The following is a 16,826-nucleotide window of genomic DNA, read 5'->3' on the forward strand; positions in this document are numbered from 1 at the left end:
ATTTCTCATATTTCAAATTACTTCCCATCTTAAAATAGACTTGTTTCATCTGAATCAACTAAGGTAAGTTTCTATCATGTTACATTCTGTTGCACTAAGAGAAAATTTAAATGTGTAGTGGAGACTTATTTAAATGTAAGAGTCCTTATATTTAAGCAGAAAACATAACCAAAAAGGGAGGCATAATTTATGTTTGATACTGCCAAATGAAGTAACTGCTTGACAATATTTTTGCATTGAAAAAAAAATGAGACTAATGATTAGTTTTAAGAAACAGCCTAAGATAACCAATCCATTTTCAAGCTAACAGATTTTCACAGATTGTGAAATGGAAGTTTACCTGATCACACTTACTAAATGCATGTTATGATATTTTTTCTAATTTTTCCACTATACTTGGTATATATGTTTGCATGACAATTTCTCACTTTGAAAAGCATTTCACTCAAAGGGCCAGACTGTAAAAGGACAATGACTGAGTTTTAGTGTTTCAGGAACCACATATGTCATTGGGACATTTCACATTTCCTCCTGTATTCCTCATTAAATTTTTGAATTATGTAATGGTATCTGCATTGTATGAAAGAGGATAATGAGTGTTAAAGAGATTAAGCAGTTAGTTCTCATATCACACTGGTCAGCTTCTTTAACATTCCTCAGTGTTTCTACCTTTTTCTATGGTGCCCCTGTTCTAACCACTTGCTCAAACGTTGCCTGAGAGTCTTTATTCAACAATTGTGGCATCCATTTTTACATCTGTTTCAGTAATATCTCCAAATCAAAGTGCTGTTTTTAGTGACAATGATTCTCCTCTCCTGACTTTTTTTCCCTTTCCTTCAGCTAACAGCACTTATCATATCATGTGCTCTCTCAGAGTACAAGGTGGGGTTTTAAGAGTTACTGTAGATTAAACACCAACGATGATCTATGAAACAAGCCAGAATCTTCATTAAGAGTTGTACATTTTGGAAAAGCTGAAGGAAAATTATTTCTGAATGTTTTACAATCAGAGCATTCTAGAGTACCAGTTTATTTTCAATGCTCCATATATTTTTACACACCTAAATATTAGGAAAGACAGGCAGGATGTCTGCTAACCCAGAATCTTGCACATTCTTTTCTACTCAGATGAGCATTCAAAACAGTCCTTTCATTGCTATTTCTCATGACACCCTTCACCATCCTTACTAGCTTTCACACATGAAATGTAGCCCTGGATCAAGGAAGAATCAGGTAGTCTGTCTCCTACATTTACAGTGTACTATTCTCCAATCCTGAAAAATGCTTAGATTCTCTATTTGAGTCTCCTCTATTTACATCAGAGATTTGTATTAGCCAAGTGATTTCAACTTTTAACTTGCTCACTGTCTACTTATATAATAATTCTCTGTAAATCAATTTATTTTCTGTAAATAAGTCTATCTGAGAAATTAACATTATTTCCACCTTATAAACTAAGTATTGTTATCCGTTGCAGCAAGTAGAGCATAGGTGAATGTTTCCCTCACTCCAAACATTTCAGCGCCCTTTACTTCTGCTCAGTTGCTGAACACACTCTGTGGCTGATGGTTATTTTGTTTTGTCACATAAAGAAAGGAGGACAAGTCATGTTATGATATGAAAAAAAGAAAGAAGGAACAAACTGAAAATTCCTACTTTATGAATTTAGAGTTTTGAATAGAAATTAAAAATAGAATTGATGTCTTACAGTATAGACCCTTTTTAAAATGCCAAAGCTGCCCATTTTTGACATATAAAACTTTTCAAAGACTATACAGAACTTAGATATTGAGTCTGTGAGTCACTATTGATGATGGTTTCTAAATAATCTTAAAGGAAGAGCATTTTGTGCTTTTTAAATAGACACTTGGGGGCCAGATAGGACTCTCACTTCAGATCCAGAGTAAGGTAGAAGGTGTGCTCACTTTTGCAAAGCCGTGGGGTCAGATAATTCCTCATCAGAGGGTAAGATAGCTCCTGGAAGTGCTTTCTCTCTATCCTACACTCATTTTGCAGTAAAAATAATTCCTTAAGATTGACAATAGGTATTAAAGATGCAAATTCCTGAATTTTTCATTAATGTATTTTTACAACTATACTACTGGGTGCTAGTAATACAACTAGCCATGAAATTTGTAAGTTACCTCTGTATCATCTTTATCTTGTTCCTTCTTAAGGTTGTATCTCAAAAAAGAACTTTCTAGCAAGAGCCATGGCACAGATACAATTCAAATATTTGTGCAATTTAATGACCTTATCTTCACCAATTACCAGCACAAATTTAAATGACATTATATTGAATGACATTACATATTAAATTCTCTTCAATACATGAATTGTAACTATGAGAAATGCATAAATTTTCTGAATACTTTGAAAACTTTTTGTTACAAATTGATGTTCTTTCTTTTGCAGTATAGTTTCCAACTATTCTTTCCTTGTTAATATAACAGTAGTTTCATTGGTTTAAAATGGCCCATTGAAAATATTTGATCACATAGCATAAATTAGCATAATCTACAAAATTAAAGTTCTGTAGTTCAGGTGGGGGGGTGTCTAAATTCATTTAAATTTCTTTTAGTTTAATTCCCATAAAACTGACGGAATTTGGTCAGATAATTTTTAAAGAAGGAAAATTGATTGTATATATATATAAGGCATAAGTATTGAAAAATATGTAAAAATTTTTCTTGTTTTTATTCAATTAGATTAAATAATAAAGTTAACGGTTCTTGTTTTCTAAATAATATAATTAACATTAATAAAATGTTTTTATTTTCAAAACACTTGCATACTTTATTCACTACCAGTAATATTAAGTAAAATATATAGTTATTTTACCATTACACAATTATTCCACAGTGAATATATAAATCAAGAGACATAATAAAAGAAAAAACATTCAATTCAATAAATCAAGCATTATTAATATTAAGATCCATTCATGTCAATATACTTTGTAGTAGATATTGTATCATTGTGTTAATATTATGAATTTTTCATCAAATTTACATTTTCTTTCTTTCAGATATATAATTCATTTGTGTTTCACATACAATAAACACAAATTATGAAAATCCATAGAAACATCACAGAATTCATTTTTTTGGGACTTTCTTATAACCAGAACATACAAATATTTTGCTTTGTGCTCTTCTTATTCTGTTACGTGGCTCTCTTGGTAGGAAACCTTCTGATCCTTGTCTCCATCCAATGCAGTCCTCTTTTTCACCAGCCAATGTACTACTTCCTCCTTCACTTAGCCTCCATAGACATCTGCTATACTTCTACTGTGACACCAAAATTAATTGCTGACCTTCTAGTGGAAAGAAAAACCATCTCCTACGGTAACTGCATGTTACAGGTCCTTACCATGCACTTCTTTGGCGGTACCGAGATCTTCATCCTTACGTCCATGGCCTTTGATCGCTACGTTGCCATCTGCAGACCTCTCCACTACATGACCATCATGAGCAGGACAAGGTGCAACCTGCTGATCTTAGCTGCTTGGGGTGGTGGGGCTCTTCATGCCTTTCCTCTGTTTTCTACAGCAGTTGGGCTGCCCTTCTGTGGTCCTAATGAGATTGATCACTACTTTTGCGATATTTTTCCTCTGCTGAAAGTTGCCTGCACCGACACCTACATCACCGGTGTTCTCGTGATTGCCTTTTCAGGTATGGTTGCCTTAGTAACCTTTGTTGTCTTATTTGTTTCTTATGGCATTATATTGTTCTCTCTAAGAAACCTTTCGGCTGAGGGAAGACGCAAAGCTCTCTCTACCTGTTGGTCTCATATCACTGTGGTCATCTTATTTTTTGGGCCTGACATCTTTATCTACCTTAGACCTCCTACTACTTTTCCTGAGGACAAAATACTTGCACTATTTTACACCATCATTGCTCCTATGTTCAATCCCTTAATCTACACACTGAGAAATACAGAGATGAAAAACACTATGAGAAAAGTCTGGTGTCAAACATTATATTCCAAGGGAGCACACAATTAATAGGAGAAGGCGTATTGGCTAAGCAACTTTGTGAAAGAAGAGGGGTAAACGTGAAAGAAAAAGCCAGGAACTATCTCATAGATTATGTCCACCACCACTACCCTGAATGGAATGAAAGTGAATATAGTCTATAGATGAAAGTAAAAACTAAATGAATACTAATCCTTGTGTACAAAAAGTACCTTCAAACTAAGTCCATTTGTAGGGTGTATATAGGACTGTCTATGTGAAAAGTGCAATTGGCATAAAGCAGATAAGTTAGTCTTGTATTGATCACTTAATTATAAAGGAAAAATATTATTAATAATTTTATTAGAAACTTTGGATTTAGGGGTGAGCCTACCTAGTGACACATATTCTGTTGTTGTGTAGATTTGAAGTCTAAAATTAAAATAATAAATTTAACTTTTTGATTGAAAATATGTATACATTTTCTAGTATTATTCAGAAATCTGTTGTGCAAGAAAAATATTTAAAGTAAAATCTGTTTTAAAGTGGTTCCTGGGGTTGACTCTCCAATGTCCCATTGAAACAAATAATCATAACTAGTGAGGTCAGAATGAGAATCTGTAATGCAGAATGCTGAAAACAATTATATTCCATGTATTTGCCAGAATGTAACAACATTTCCCACTAAACTCAAGAAACTGTATAATAAATTTTAAGTGTGGACCTGCCCAAAATTGATAAGCAAATTGGCAGTCATTACATCCAACAAACTTGGCAGCCATTGGATCCAAAGATCTTTCCTGCAACATTAAGAAAAGAAAAACTGGAAAAGACAAGTAAGATAGGTTTAAAAACAAATAAAGTAACAACTAAAAACCAAAATGCATGTTTGCTACACTCAGATGTTTATATCAACTTTATTTCTAATTGCCAAATCTGGGAAGCAATGAAGCTGTCCTTCAGTAGGTGACTAGATGTATTTAATACAACAATGGCATATTGTTTAGTGCCAAAGTTAAATTAGGTGTCAAACTTGGAAAAGACATGCAGGAAATTTAAATGTGCATTACAAAGTGAAAGAAGACAATCTGAAAGTTCTACCTTACTGTATGATTTCAACTATAAGACATTGTGGAAATGCAAACCTATAGAAAAAAAATCAGTGGATGACAAAGGTTAGAGAAAAGGGAGGGATGAATGGGCAGAGCGCAGAGGATTTTTCAGGCAGTGAAACTTCTGTGTCACAGTTTCGGATATTGTCATTATGCATGTCAAAACCCATAGATTGTACAACAGCAAGCATGAATCCTACTGTAAGCTGTGAATTTTGGGTGATAAAGATGTGTCAACGTAGATTCATTTGACTGTAACATGTGGAACACTCAGGAGGGGAGGTTGTCCGTATGTGAGAAGAAGTGGGATATGGGTTCTCTCTGTAATTTGCTTTCAGGTTTGCTGTGAACCTAAAGTTGTGTAAGAAATAAAATCTATTAAATAAAAATACATTGTGACACAATGTATCAAGCAAATTGTCTTGTCAGGGCAATGAAGGAACATCTGTGAAATCCTTTCGAAAAACTGGAAGGAACTTTTAAGGAAGTATATTTGTACATGCATAATAGGATTTGAACTAAGATCTCTTAAGATATAGACATAGGTAAGACATAGAACACCTAGATCATTTATTATCAAAGGCTTTTGGTTTTTAATGTTAAAGGCTCTATTACTAAACTTACAACAGATTTTAAAAGAATAATAAGGTATTATTTTGAATATAATATGGCCAATTAATTGAAAATATATAGAATGTACAAAATTCTCAAATGATATAAACTACCACAACTCATTTAATAATTAATAGATAATCTCAATATCTCTGTATCTTAAAGAACTGAATTTTCTGCCTCAAAACTACAAAATAGAAATCTCTTTCCCCATTTACCCCTTTATATATTGCTTCACTGGCGAATTTTTCAAAAACTTAAAGAAGAAACCACACTTACTCTACATAAATGTTAAACAAAAAAGGAGCAATTACATCTGAATTCATTTTATACCACCACCATTTCTCTGATACTTACCCATTTTTGAAGTATTGTAATACATTCTTTAGAATTTTTCCATAGATAGTAATACCACTTGTAAAAAAAACAGGTTTGTTTCTTCCAGTCTGAATGAATTTTTTTTCATTGTAGTGAGTTTCTGCAAGATTTCAGGAAATCAAATCAATATACAAAAATTTATTGTATTTTTCATTAGTAAAAAATAATCAGAAAATGAAATTTTTAGATGTCATGTGCAGTAGAATCAACGCATGAAATATTTAAGGATAAATCTCACAACAAGATATATGTAACAGCATATATGAATTGCAGAAGTCTTTAGAGAGAAATTTAAGAAGGCATTAATAATAGAGAATAATTCCATGCTTACAGACCAGATGACTGGACTTCATTAAGAAGTCTGTCTACACACCTGAAATTGCTATCTAAGAAAGCGCCCCCAATATTAGAGCAGTCTTTTTTATTGCAACTTAAAAGATTTTTCTAACATTAATTGAAATGAAAGACATACACATTAGCCCCCACAACGTTATAAAAGGCCAAACTTGAAGAACTTACCCAACCTGATTTAATGGTAGATTATGAAGCTTCAGAAACCAAAGCACTATATTTTTATAAACGTATACATGAGATCAATGAAATAGCGTGTCTGAAGGATTTCCGATGGAAATGTTTTACATACAGGTTTGTGGACGATGGAGGGGAGTTCATTAACTGACCTTACATGTACACATTTTGGGCTTATATGACCTGGTTAATTGATATTTCAAGGTCCACTTTCTATGTAAATCTATGTATAAAGCTTAAACCAATATACATATCCTAAAACGTTGAGATTTTCAAAATAATTTCAGAGAATTGTCCCAAATGTGTTTGAATAATTGGTTTTTTAAGTCTCTGCATTTTATTTTATCTTACTGGAAAAGATTCAGCAGAATGAATACCTGAGGAGACAAATCTTCCCAAGGTGACTAAAGCTACTCGTATAGCCACTTAGACATGATTAAGCAAGTGAGTTAACCATGCCACCTTTTCTGAAGAACTGTCTGCCAACTGTGTTTTAGCGCAGTTACATGCTACTTAAGTGTATTCTATTTAATTTCATTGTTATGTCTATATTTTCTCTTGCCACAGAAGATAATTTCATTACTATAAAAATACCTAACCTCACTTTAGTTTAATTGTATATGAATCACAAAGAGAATTCCAGTTGATTACGAGAGCAGTAAGTTAAGAGTTAATGAAATCTTCAAATTGCAGTGGACTATACTGAGTCCATTTTCATGCTTTTATATTTTCCTGTATTATTATCAAGGAATGGCCCAGTTTTTGATAGCATATCCCAGTGAAATGTAATTTCTTAACTCTGAAATACCTGCCATCCTAAAATAAACTTGTTTTGTCTGATTCATTTAAGGTAAGTGTTTAAAAGACCATATTCTGATACCACGAGGAGAAAATTGGACTTACAGTGAACACTCTAACTATAAGAGTAATCATTCTTATAATTTTGGTAGCACCACCAGAAGAGATTGCAGCATTTTTATGCAAGGAATAAGGCAATTTATGCAAGGAATATGCCAAGGAAATAAGGCAATAATTTGACTACGTTTTGATTAAAACCCAGGGAAATTTCAGGGAAGTGATCAGAGTTAAGGTCTGCTCTACAACAAACAATTGTTTCTTAATTTTGTTTCTTTTTACTTAACAGATTCCCAAAACTGAATGTATCCTGATCATTTCCATTACATCTGAACTATGATAAACATTTGTTTTCTTTCTTCATATACCTTGTTTGTACAGAAATTTCAGAATTTCTCACTCAAAAAGGCAAAGGAACTTTTGAACCATGTTATGTGCATAAACCGTGTTATGTGTATGAACCATGTATGGGGCTGCAGTGTTTCATATTGTTCCCGGTGTTCCTAGTTATATTTCTGAATTCTATAAAACTATGTCAGCTCGATATGTGTGGACAGTGATTCTGAGACGTGTTAGCAATAACCTCTATCTTCAGAAAGTTATGGAAGGAGAGAAAGTGAATCCATTTCCTGAGATCCTTATGAAAGCTTTTGATATGCATTAAGGGAATACTTTTAAAAGTTGGTGAGAATAATGTCTATGCTTGTCCTGGGTGATTGATTTTTTACAGTACATTGGCAAGACTGAAGATTTAATAATCTACACACCAACCCTATGTAATACAACTAAAGTGAAAAATAAGACAAATGTAAAACAATATTTCACTTAATATCCAAGATCTGAAGTAACTAGGTAACTGGTTTTCATTTTATATTCAGATGATTTCTGCTATGTAACTACAATTTGAATAAAAAAACAGGTCACCATTTAGTTTATTGTCATGTCTTCAAGTTTCTATGCTTTTCATTGTTGTCGCTGGTCCACCACTTGCAGAATGGGTCCATAATATTTCTTCCTTTTGTCCTTTATTGCTTCCATTAATTGACAAATTGAGCAAATATGGTCTAGAATATATAATATTATGTGTTGCAATGACGACAACAATTTTCTCCCTGGACTGCACTCAACCACCCCTGTCGCTTTTTGTTAACTGAAGTGACCATAATATCATTTCCCTATGATTTCAGGATGAGATTTTAAGAGCTACTGTGGAGGAAATATTTATTATGATGAGAAAACAAACCAGAATCCTACCTGAAGAATGAACATTTTGCTGAAACTTATGGAAAATTATTTCACAATGATTTGGAATTGAAAATGCTGGACCATATATTTTTATGAGCTGCAAGATACATACACATAAACCTTCAGAAAGACAGACTGGGTGATCTGTAATCTCTCACCTTTCATATTTTTTTCTATTGAGATGACGATTCTTCCTCTTGCCACTCCCCTTTGTGTCTCCAGAGAGAGACACCCCCTCTCAGTCTGCTCTCAAGTGGGGACACAACCCTGACTGAGTGGGCATCAGCACAGCCGTCCACTACAGCCTATTACTTTATGATGCCAATAAATCACTTAGATGCCCTTGATCTGGGTCTCTTTCATTGACTAGTAGGGTTTTGGATATTTAGAGAGCACCCAGTTTAAGTTCTTTACCAACCTACTTTTCTATCTGTTATCTTTAAAGCAATTTGTTTTAGTAAAAACACATATATATGGTAAAGACAATGTCCTCTCTTAAACAGGAATTGGGGTTAGCTGTAATAAGGTAAGGAGTAAATTGATTAATGAACTAAAAAATCATTGAACTCCATTTAAGTACTGTTCATTGTTGGACACTATGAGCCTGATAACTATTTTAGCTTTGTAAGTAAAATGGAGACTGGGAAGCCTTATTGCAATATAATACTAAGGTCATACAAGGAAAAAAATTGTGATTTTTTCTAATGAAATTAGAGTGGAGTAATAAAAAAATCTTTGTCCAGACAATGTTGGTATTGCTAAAGTTTTCCAATGAATTAGTTGCAACAGTCCTAGAAATGAAATGAAACCTTATAACAATTACTAAGGAGGTGGTACTACAATACACTGAAATCAACAAATGTTAACTGATCATGATACAACCTCTTGCATGCACAGCCAAGGTACAGCTGTTAATCCGTTCGGTCACATGTCACATGTTAGCAATTATAACATGTCAATGTATATGACACCTTTATTAGGAATGTACAGGTAGAGAAAGAAGGTGATAATAATGGGCTAAAACAGTGGTTCTCTCTAAGTCCACTGACTGAACACAAGTGTCAGTGATCACTACCCGGATGCCTATAGTGCTTTCCTTCATTTCACTCACATATTCCAACTTCACATAGAATAATGTCATCACTTTTTTTCTCATCAAACCAGGTTATTTTCAAGTATGTTTAAGTACTTGTATCTCAAAAGGTATGCAGTAATTCTAGTGTATTTTTAATTATTATTTAGTCTTGAAAATGTGCATTCTGTTACTTTTTAATTCTGAGAGTTACAGAATTTCATTGTTGTAGTCCCTATACACCAATCATATAAGTAGCTGAATATGTCAAGGCCTTTGTAACACTACATTTAAAACATCCCATACATAAGTCTCATTTATCTTAAGAGCTGAAGAAAGCAATCAGAACTATAACTGAATATCATTATATTAAAAAGTCTTTGATACAGTAGTATGGAACATTTCAAGGCTAAATTAATGATAAAATGAAATGAACTTCTTCATACACAAAGTGAGTTCCTTTGCTTTGAAAGTGTTCAAGGGAAAGCAGGACACCTTATTTCAAAAGTGTTCTGGAGGGAATTATAAATCATAGCAAAGCAGCTATACTTTATTTATGAATCCTCGCATATTTGAGCTGCTGTGATTACATATATATATTTTTTCTTTCTTTCTATCAAACTGGAGAGTATACTGTGTAGTGAGTTGTATTTCACATTCAGCAATGCCAGTATTGAACTCTAAGGAAAAGAGGGAGTCAGGCTGAGAATGCTAGGGAAGCTACTAGTTTGAGGACAGAAAGACAGAAACAAGTAAGGAGGTCAGGTGCATTGTAGTTGAATGCATGGGGGTTTCAGGATACACACTATGATATTGATCTGTAGAGATTCAATCAAATTGTGACTCAGCAAGTACTCAACCAAGGCCCGCAGTTCATCTTTTGTTTTCAGAGGTAGTTTTGATATGCCACAGCCTTCTCATGGCATTCTTCACTTCTGCATTCCTCAGTGCGTAGATGACAGGGTTGAGGAAGGGTGTCCCAATAGTGTAAAATACGGACACCATCTTGTCCATGGAGAACGTGGTTGGGGGACGTATATAGATGAATATACAGGGACCAAAGAATAAGATCACTACAGTGATGTGGGAAGTGCAAGTGGAGAGAGCTTTTTTCCTCCCTTCTGCACTGTGGTTTCGCAGAGAATGTAAGATGACAATGTATGAGATCATCAGAATCACAAAACTGAATGAGCAAAGGGCCCCACTATTAGACACCACCAGTAGGTTGATCACATAAATGTCCATGCATGCAAGTTTCAATAAGGGCTGCATATCACAGCAATAATGATCAATCAAATTGGGTCCACAGAAAGGCAACTTCAAGGCCAGGATAATTTGAGCCATAGAATGTATAAAAGACCCAATCCACGCAAGAATAATCAGAATGATGCAGACCTGCCGTCTCATGATGGTTGGGTACCGCAAGGGCTTGCAGATGGCCAGATAGCGGTCAACGGCCATGAGGACGAGGACAAAGATCTCCATGCAGCCAAATAAATGTAGTGCAAAGACTTGAGTCATGCACTCATTATAAGATATGATTTTCTTTGCAGAGAGAGCATCCACAATGAGTCTAGGGGCTGCGGAAGTTGAACAGCAGGAATCAGCAAAGGACAAATAAAACAGGAAGAAGTACATGGGGCTCCCAAGTGTTTGGCTGGACTTGATGGTCACAATAATAAGCAAATTCCCCACTACTGTTCCTACATAGAATACGAGGAAGATTACAAAGACCATTTTCTGCCTCATAGGATCCTGTGTCAGTCCTAAGAGTATGAATTCAGTTACGCTGCTATTTTGTTGTGTCATTTTAGTTGATGGAGAAAGCAAAGGTTAAAAATAATCTGCCAAGGGAAAAAGAAAAATTTTATCATATGAAGACATATCTGGAGGTCAAAATTCTAGATCACTTATCAATGGGTAATTACTTACCTGCTGTGTACTGTTTTTATCTGAATAGTATGGAATTCTTAAAATCAATTTGATATGTTTACCTGATTGTATATTGTATATATTACACAATATGCTTTTACATTCCTTGAACCAAGTTCAGTTATAAAATACTCTTCCAAAAATATATATACAAATAATGTTTGTCTACACAATTCATAGTCTTTCTTAATAAACCTAAACACCTTCACACATGCAGGAGATGAGGTGTGGGTGGAGAGAGACACAATACACATCAAATTTTAACAATGAAGACCCAACCGGTTGGCCCAGTCCATCACGAGACTTCCTTAAATGTGTTGTCTTGACCAAGTTTATTTCCTTTCATTTTACCTCTCTTACCTTTCTAGTTATTTAGGCTTAAATTCAGCTCTATTCAACATTGTACTTTTTTACTATACTATGTTGTATAAAGGCAAATCCTTTCCCCATTCATTGTTTTTCTGAGTCTTTCAACATGCTTTATTAATGCATTGAGTCATTGAGACTAAAATAAAGGAGAAATACAGGAAGAAAATTTGCTGTAAATCATAACAATCTTTTAAATTTATGGTTCACTGTTAAGCACCAGGGGTTGAGAGATGAGCTCAGAAAGCTCCAAATCATCACCAAAACTTTCAGTAGAATTCTTGTGATATTTATTTTGACCATCATGTACTCTGATTTCAAGTAAGAAAGGATAGAAATAAAAAGAGAATTAATATTTATTAATGTCTGACTATGTGCCAAACAGTGGATGCCTTGTTTATGCACCTTTATATTCTCCAAACAGTAGCATAGTCCATATCAAATTTTAGTGCCAAACTGGTAAAATATACTTACAACTCACATTCCAGATAAAAGCATAATTTTCAAGGATCAATGGATTTCACTCTGCAATCTTAAAAACACACACACAAAAATGAATAATGGGCAAAAGAACCAATTATAAATAACATGCTCATGTGGAAAGATGTTCAATTTCATTCATAGTTAAATATATTCAAATTAAACTTCCAATTAGATTATCATTTTCACTTATGTTGAATAGAGTAATCTTTACAATAAAAGACTGTTGATATATATTGCTGACAAACTGTGGGCAACAGTCAATCCCACACATTATTGGTAGCAATTTAAGTGGGTTTAATTTCTTAGGGAGTGACTTTCAACACATATAATATCATAACAGCACATAGATGTTGATCCAATGATTTCATTTTCTACAGATAAACTCACTACAAGGACAAAAAAAATTATTACAACTCTTTCCATTATAGCAGGAGAGAACTCAAAACCCTTCAGAAGGGAGCTGAATGATTCAGGCATGGTAATTCATTGATAACAACCATTGATAAAATTACTGATGAAAACATGGTCTCTAAAAAATATTTTAAAATGAAAAATAGAGAACAGAATGTGTGCTTAGCATGGCAAGTTTTAATTAAAAGCATGAGAATATATATTACAGTTAAATGCACAATTACACAAAAAAATTGTATTTAGAAGAATATCAAAAAAGCATGTACTAGTACTTCTTGTGTGAAGAAATTGAGTTCTTTGTGTTAGAGATGTGAGCAATGCCTAATTGTTAGGATGTGCCCTTTTGTATTTAATATCATGATGATTAGTGATGCACTAAAAACAGCTTTTAAAAATCGTATCTTAAGAGAGGGTTTATTATTCACACTGGCATATCACTGACCCATCACAATGTTCTTCTGGTGTAAACAGGCAAGACAGCAATATCTTAAATGCAATAATAAGACCCAAAAGTTTAATACAGTGAGTCATTTTCTGGAACTCAAGGCCTTTCAATCACATCATACACCACCATGCTTTTATTAACCACACATTTGCTGGCTTTCTTGGATGTTTCCAAATGTGCTCTTATTGAAGCTCTTCAACAAATGAATGGCAATTTATTGCTGGTTTATAGCTATTAATAATATTATATGCAAATCCCTTATCTATATCTGTATATCTATACAGAGACATATAGAGATATATAGAAATAGGTACATGTACATAGTTTGCATGATTTACATATCTACAAATAAAAGTATACGAATCAAGTGAATTATATGTACATATATATACATGTATATAGATACATAAACATACAAATATATATCTATTTTAGAATTATATACCCAAGATCCTATGTTTTAGAATGAAGTGACATAAGGATGGGATTTTTTGCCAATAAAGTCATGAATTTCAGCAACTAGGTAAAAGTAGGTGATTAAGAAATATGTGTTGAATGAAGGACCAGAATTAAGAAAATGTCCATAGATAAAATCAGACAGTGAACCATTGTATTCTATATTCAGTTGCATTGAGGAAAATGAAAGTCTGAATCCTAATATCCATGCCAAAATCATCATCTTCATGGAATATTTCCAGGAAACACCCAAATATGTGATTTTTGTCTGCTCAACTCCAATAGCCCTTACCTAGTAGTTCCCATTTCCATCAGGAGCTGCTGTGCACATCTTTTATTTCCATCATCTCACTGTAGAATATAAGGCCCTCCTAGATATGCCCTAAACATTCCATCCTTCCACCAATGTGTTGTATGTATGAGATACATTGATCAGACTCATATGTTCCAAGTAAGAAAAACAACTAGCTTAATCCCCAATTTAAATTTTGCCAGCTTTGTAAGAGCTTATGCAGAAATGAGGATGTTCAGTTGCCCTCTTTTCTTTCCAAGGTACTTTGAACACCCTCTGCTCCAAATAGATTTAAAAATAAAAAGTGTTTCTAAAATTATGTCTGCTTCTCTGGAACCAGGAGCTGTTTGCTCTTCCAAAGAGACTGTATTCTCACTCACATGCCAGATTGCAGGCTAAGACAGTCATAGATTCAGTCCCCACTTTCTGAATCCAGTCACAAAGGAGTTTGACAGGGAAATGCTTCACTTTTGCTCTCCCTGGAGGAATATTTAAACATGAATGATGCAAAATATTGGAGTCTGGGGAAGGTCATTCCCTAAAGTGTCTCTTCCCTTCTTTATTAAGAACATTGATGTGATAAATAATTTAATCTCCAATATGGGTTATTACATCATGGAGAAAGGATGGCCTATCCTTGCAATTATGCAAGTGTTCATATGGGACAGTAATGATATCTTTTGCCTGGAAAAAACTAACGATCACTTAGTGCCCAGGACCGGGTGTCTCATTCCTTCTCCAATAAAATGAAATAGGGCTACTTGAAGGAATGGCTGATTCTAGGTTTGGGACAGGGAATGTACAAGAGGAACTGGAGCATATTGTAATGCAAGAAAGCAAGGAATTGCTAACACCCACACCCACACACATACTCACACACACATGTGTATTCACACCATGATGAGGATACGCCAGAGGGACACAGGAGCCTGTAAAAGAGGCCGCAGTGCCCAAAGCTGGAAAAAATTGAGCATCAAAATTAATAGCACAAATTTACACATAACCCAAAGTATGAAATAAGTATTTGTGAGTTAAATGATAAATACATTGGAATAACTGGAGAAAAATCAAAATAATTCTAAATGACTTATGTAGATATTCTACCCTCAAAGTCTCCACCTCTAAGTGCGGGCTGTACACAGTGACTTCCTTCCAAACGGCACATGTGGAGTGGGGGAGGGCGTGAATTCACAAAAGGGACATGTGACACATGCTGCTTCAGCCAGGTGAGCAAGTTTAACAGCGACAGTGATAAGTCACATTGAGATCATGTTCCCACTGAGATGAGGTGGTGGAAATGGCACTTTGCCCCTATAAACTTTCTCCCAATAATCCACAAAACCGATCTTGAGGAAAATATCAGACAAACTTAACTGAGGGCTTTTGTACAAAACGTCTGTGTATTTTTCCTCAAAACTGCCAAGGTCATTACTCAGAAGGAAAATGAGAATCTGTCACTGCCTACGGGTGCCAAAAAAAACACAACTTTATGTGATGTGGTTTCCGGAATCCATTTCTGGAGAAGAAAAAAAAAAAATAGTGAGAACTTATTTGTTAGGAATCTGGTTAAATACAGATTTTAGTTAAGAGTAATATATTAAAAAATAATTAACATTGACTGATATATTATTTTGACAAATGTGCCATACTAATTAATATAAGATGATAATAAGGGGAATAAATGTGGAGTTCATGGAAAGTCTGTATTAGTTTTACAACTTCACTGTGAATGGCATGTTACATTTAATACACCCTCAAAGTTTATCTGTGTTGCAGCATGTCAGAAACTCCTTCGTTTCCACACTGAATGATATTCCATTGGACGCAGAACACACTCTGTTTAACCATTTATATGCTGAAGGACACTAGGGTTGCTTACCCATTTTGGCAGTTGTGAGTAATGTGCCATTAACATGAATGTGAAAATATCTCTTCTAGCCCCTGCTTTTAGTTTTTTTGGTATATATCCAGAGGAGAATTGCTGGATCTAATGGTCATTTTATTTTTAACTTTTTGAGGATTGGCATACTATCTTTCAAATAGGCTGCCCCAATTTACATTCTCATGAACAGGGCAGAAATGTGTGTAATGATGTTCGGCATCTTTTCATATTTTCTGTGTCCAATTATATATATTCTTTGCCTAATTTTTATTCAGGTTGTCACTGACTTATAGAAATTCCTTGTATGTTTTGGATAATGGTTCGTTATCAGATATACACTTACAAGTGTTTCTTCCTACAACATAAGTCACTTTTTCCACTCCCTTAATTGTGGTCTTTTATTCATAGAAAGTTTTAATTTCAATGTACTCCAATCAATCTTTTTTTTTCTTCTGTAGCCTGTGTCTTTGGTGCCATATTCAAGAAGTTATGGCTTCATCTAATGTCCTGAAGCTTTTCCTCTGTATTTCTTCCTAAGTGTTCTATAATTTTAGTTCTTATATTTAGGTGTTTGATTCATTTTGAGTTATTTTGTATATACTATAAGTTAAGAGTCAACTTTCATTCTTTTGCATCAGAATATCAAGTTTTCGCATCACCATTTGTTGGAAAAACTATCCTTTCCTCATTGGATACTCTTGGTACCCCTGTAGAAACTGGATGGACAAAAATGAGTTATTTTGTATATACTATAAGTTACGAGTCAACCTTCATTCTTTTGCATCAGAATATCAAAACCTAG

The 16,826-nt window shown here is 34.1% G+C and overlaps 2 protein-coding genes across 2 annotated transcripts; one reads left to right on the forward strand and one right to left on the reverse strand.

Annotated features, from left to right (window-relative positions):
• The first annotated feature begins 3,070 nt into the window (after positions 1-3,070).
• LOC140850160 (olfactory receptor 4P4-like) lies at positions 3,071-4,006 on the forward strand. The gene has a single exon (XM_073239935.1). It carries the CDS (start codon positions 3,071-3,073, stop codon positions 4,004-4,006), a length of 936 nt encoding a protein of 311 aa, XP_073096036.1.
• A 6,624-nt stretch (positions 4,007-10,630) lies between these two features.
• On the reverse strand, positions 10,631-11,566 carry LOC140850161 (olfactory receptor 4C11-like). Its single transcript, XM_073239936.1, has one exon. The coding sequence runs from the start codon at positions 11,564-11,566 to the stop codon at positions 10,631-10,633; it is 936 nt and encodes a 311-aa protein (XP_073096037.1).
• Between the last annotated feature and the right edge of the window lie 5,260 nt (positions 11,567-16,826).

The sequence above is a fragment of the Manis javanica genome, chromosome 6 (assembly GCF_040802235.1).
Source record: "Manis javanica isolate MJ-LG chromosome 6, MJ_LKY, whole genome shotgun sequence".
NCBI classification, from domain to species: Eukaryota; Metazoa; Chordata; class Mammalia; order Pholidota; family Manidae; genus Manis; species Manis javanica.

Coding starts and splice junctions, on each gene's coding strand:
- LOC140850160 (XM_073239935.1), top strand. CDS start 3,071: ATGAAAATCCATAGAAACATCACAGAATTCATTTTTTTGGGACTTTCT.
- LOC140850161 (XM_073239936.1), bottom strand. CDS start 11,566: ATGACACAACAAAATAGCAGCGTAACTGAATTCATACTCTTAGGACTG.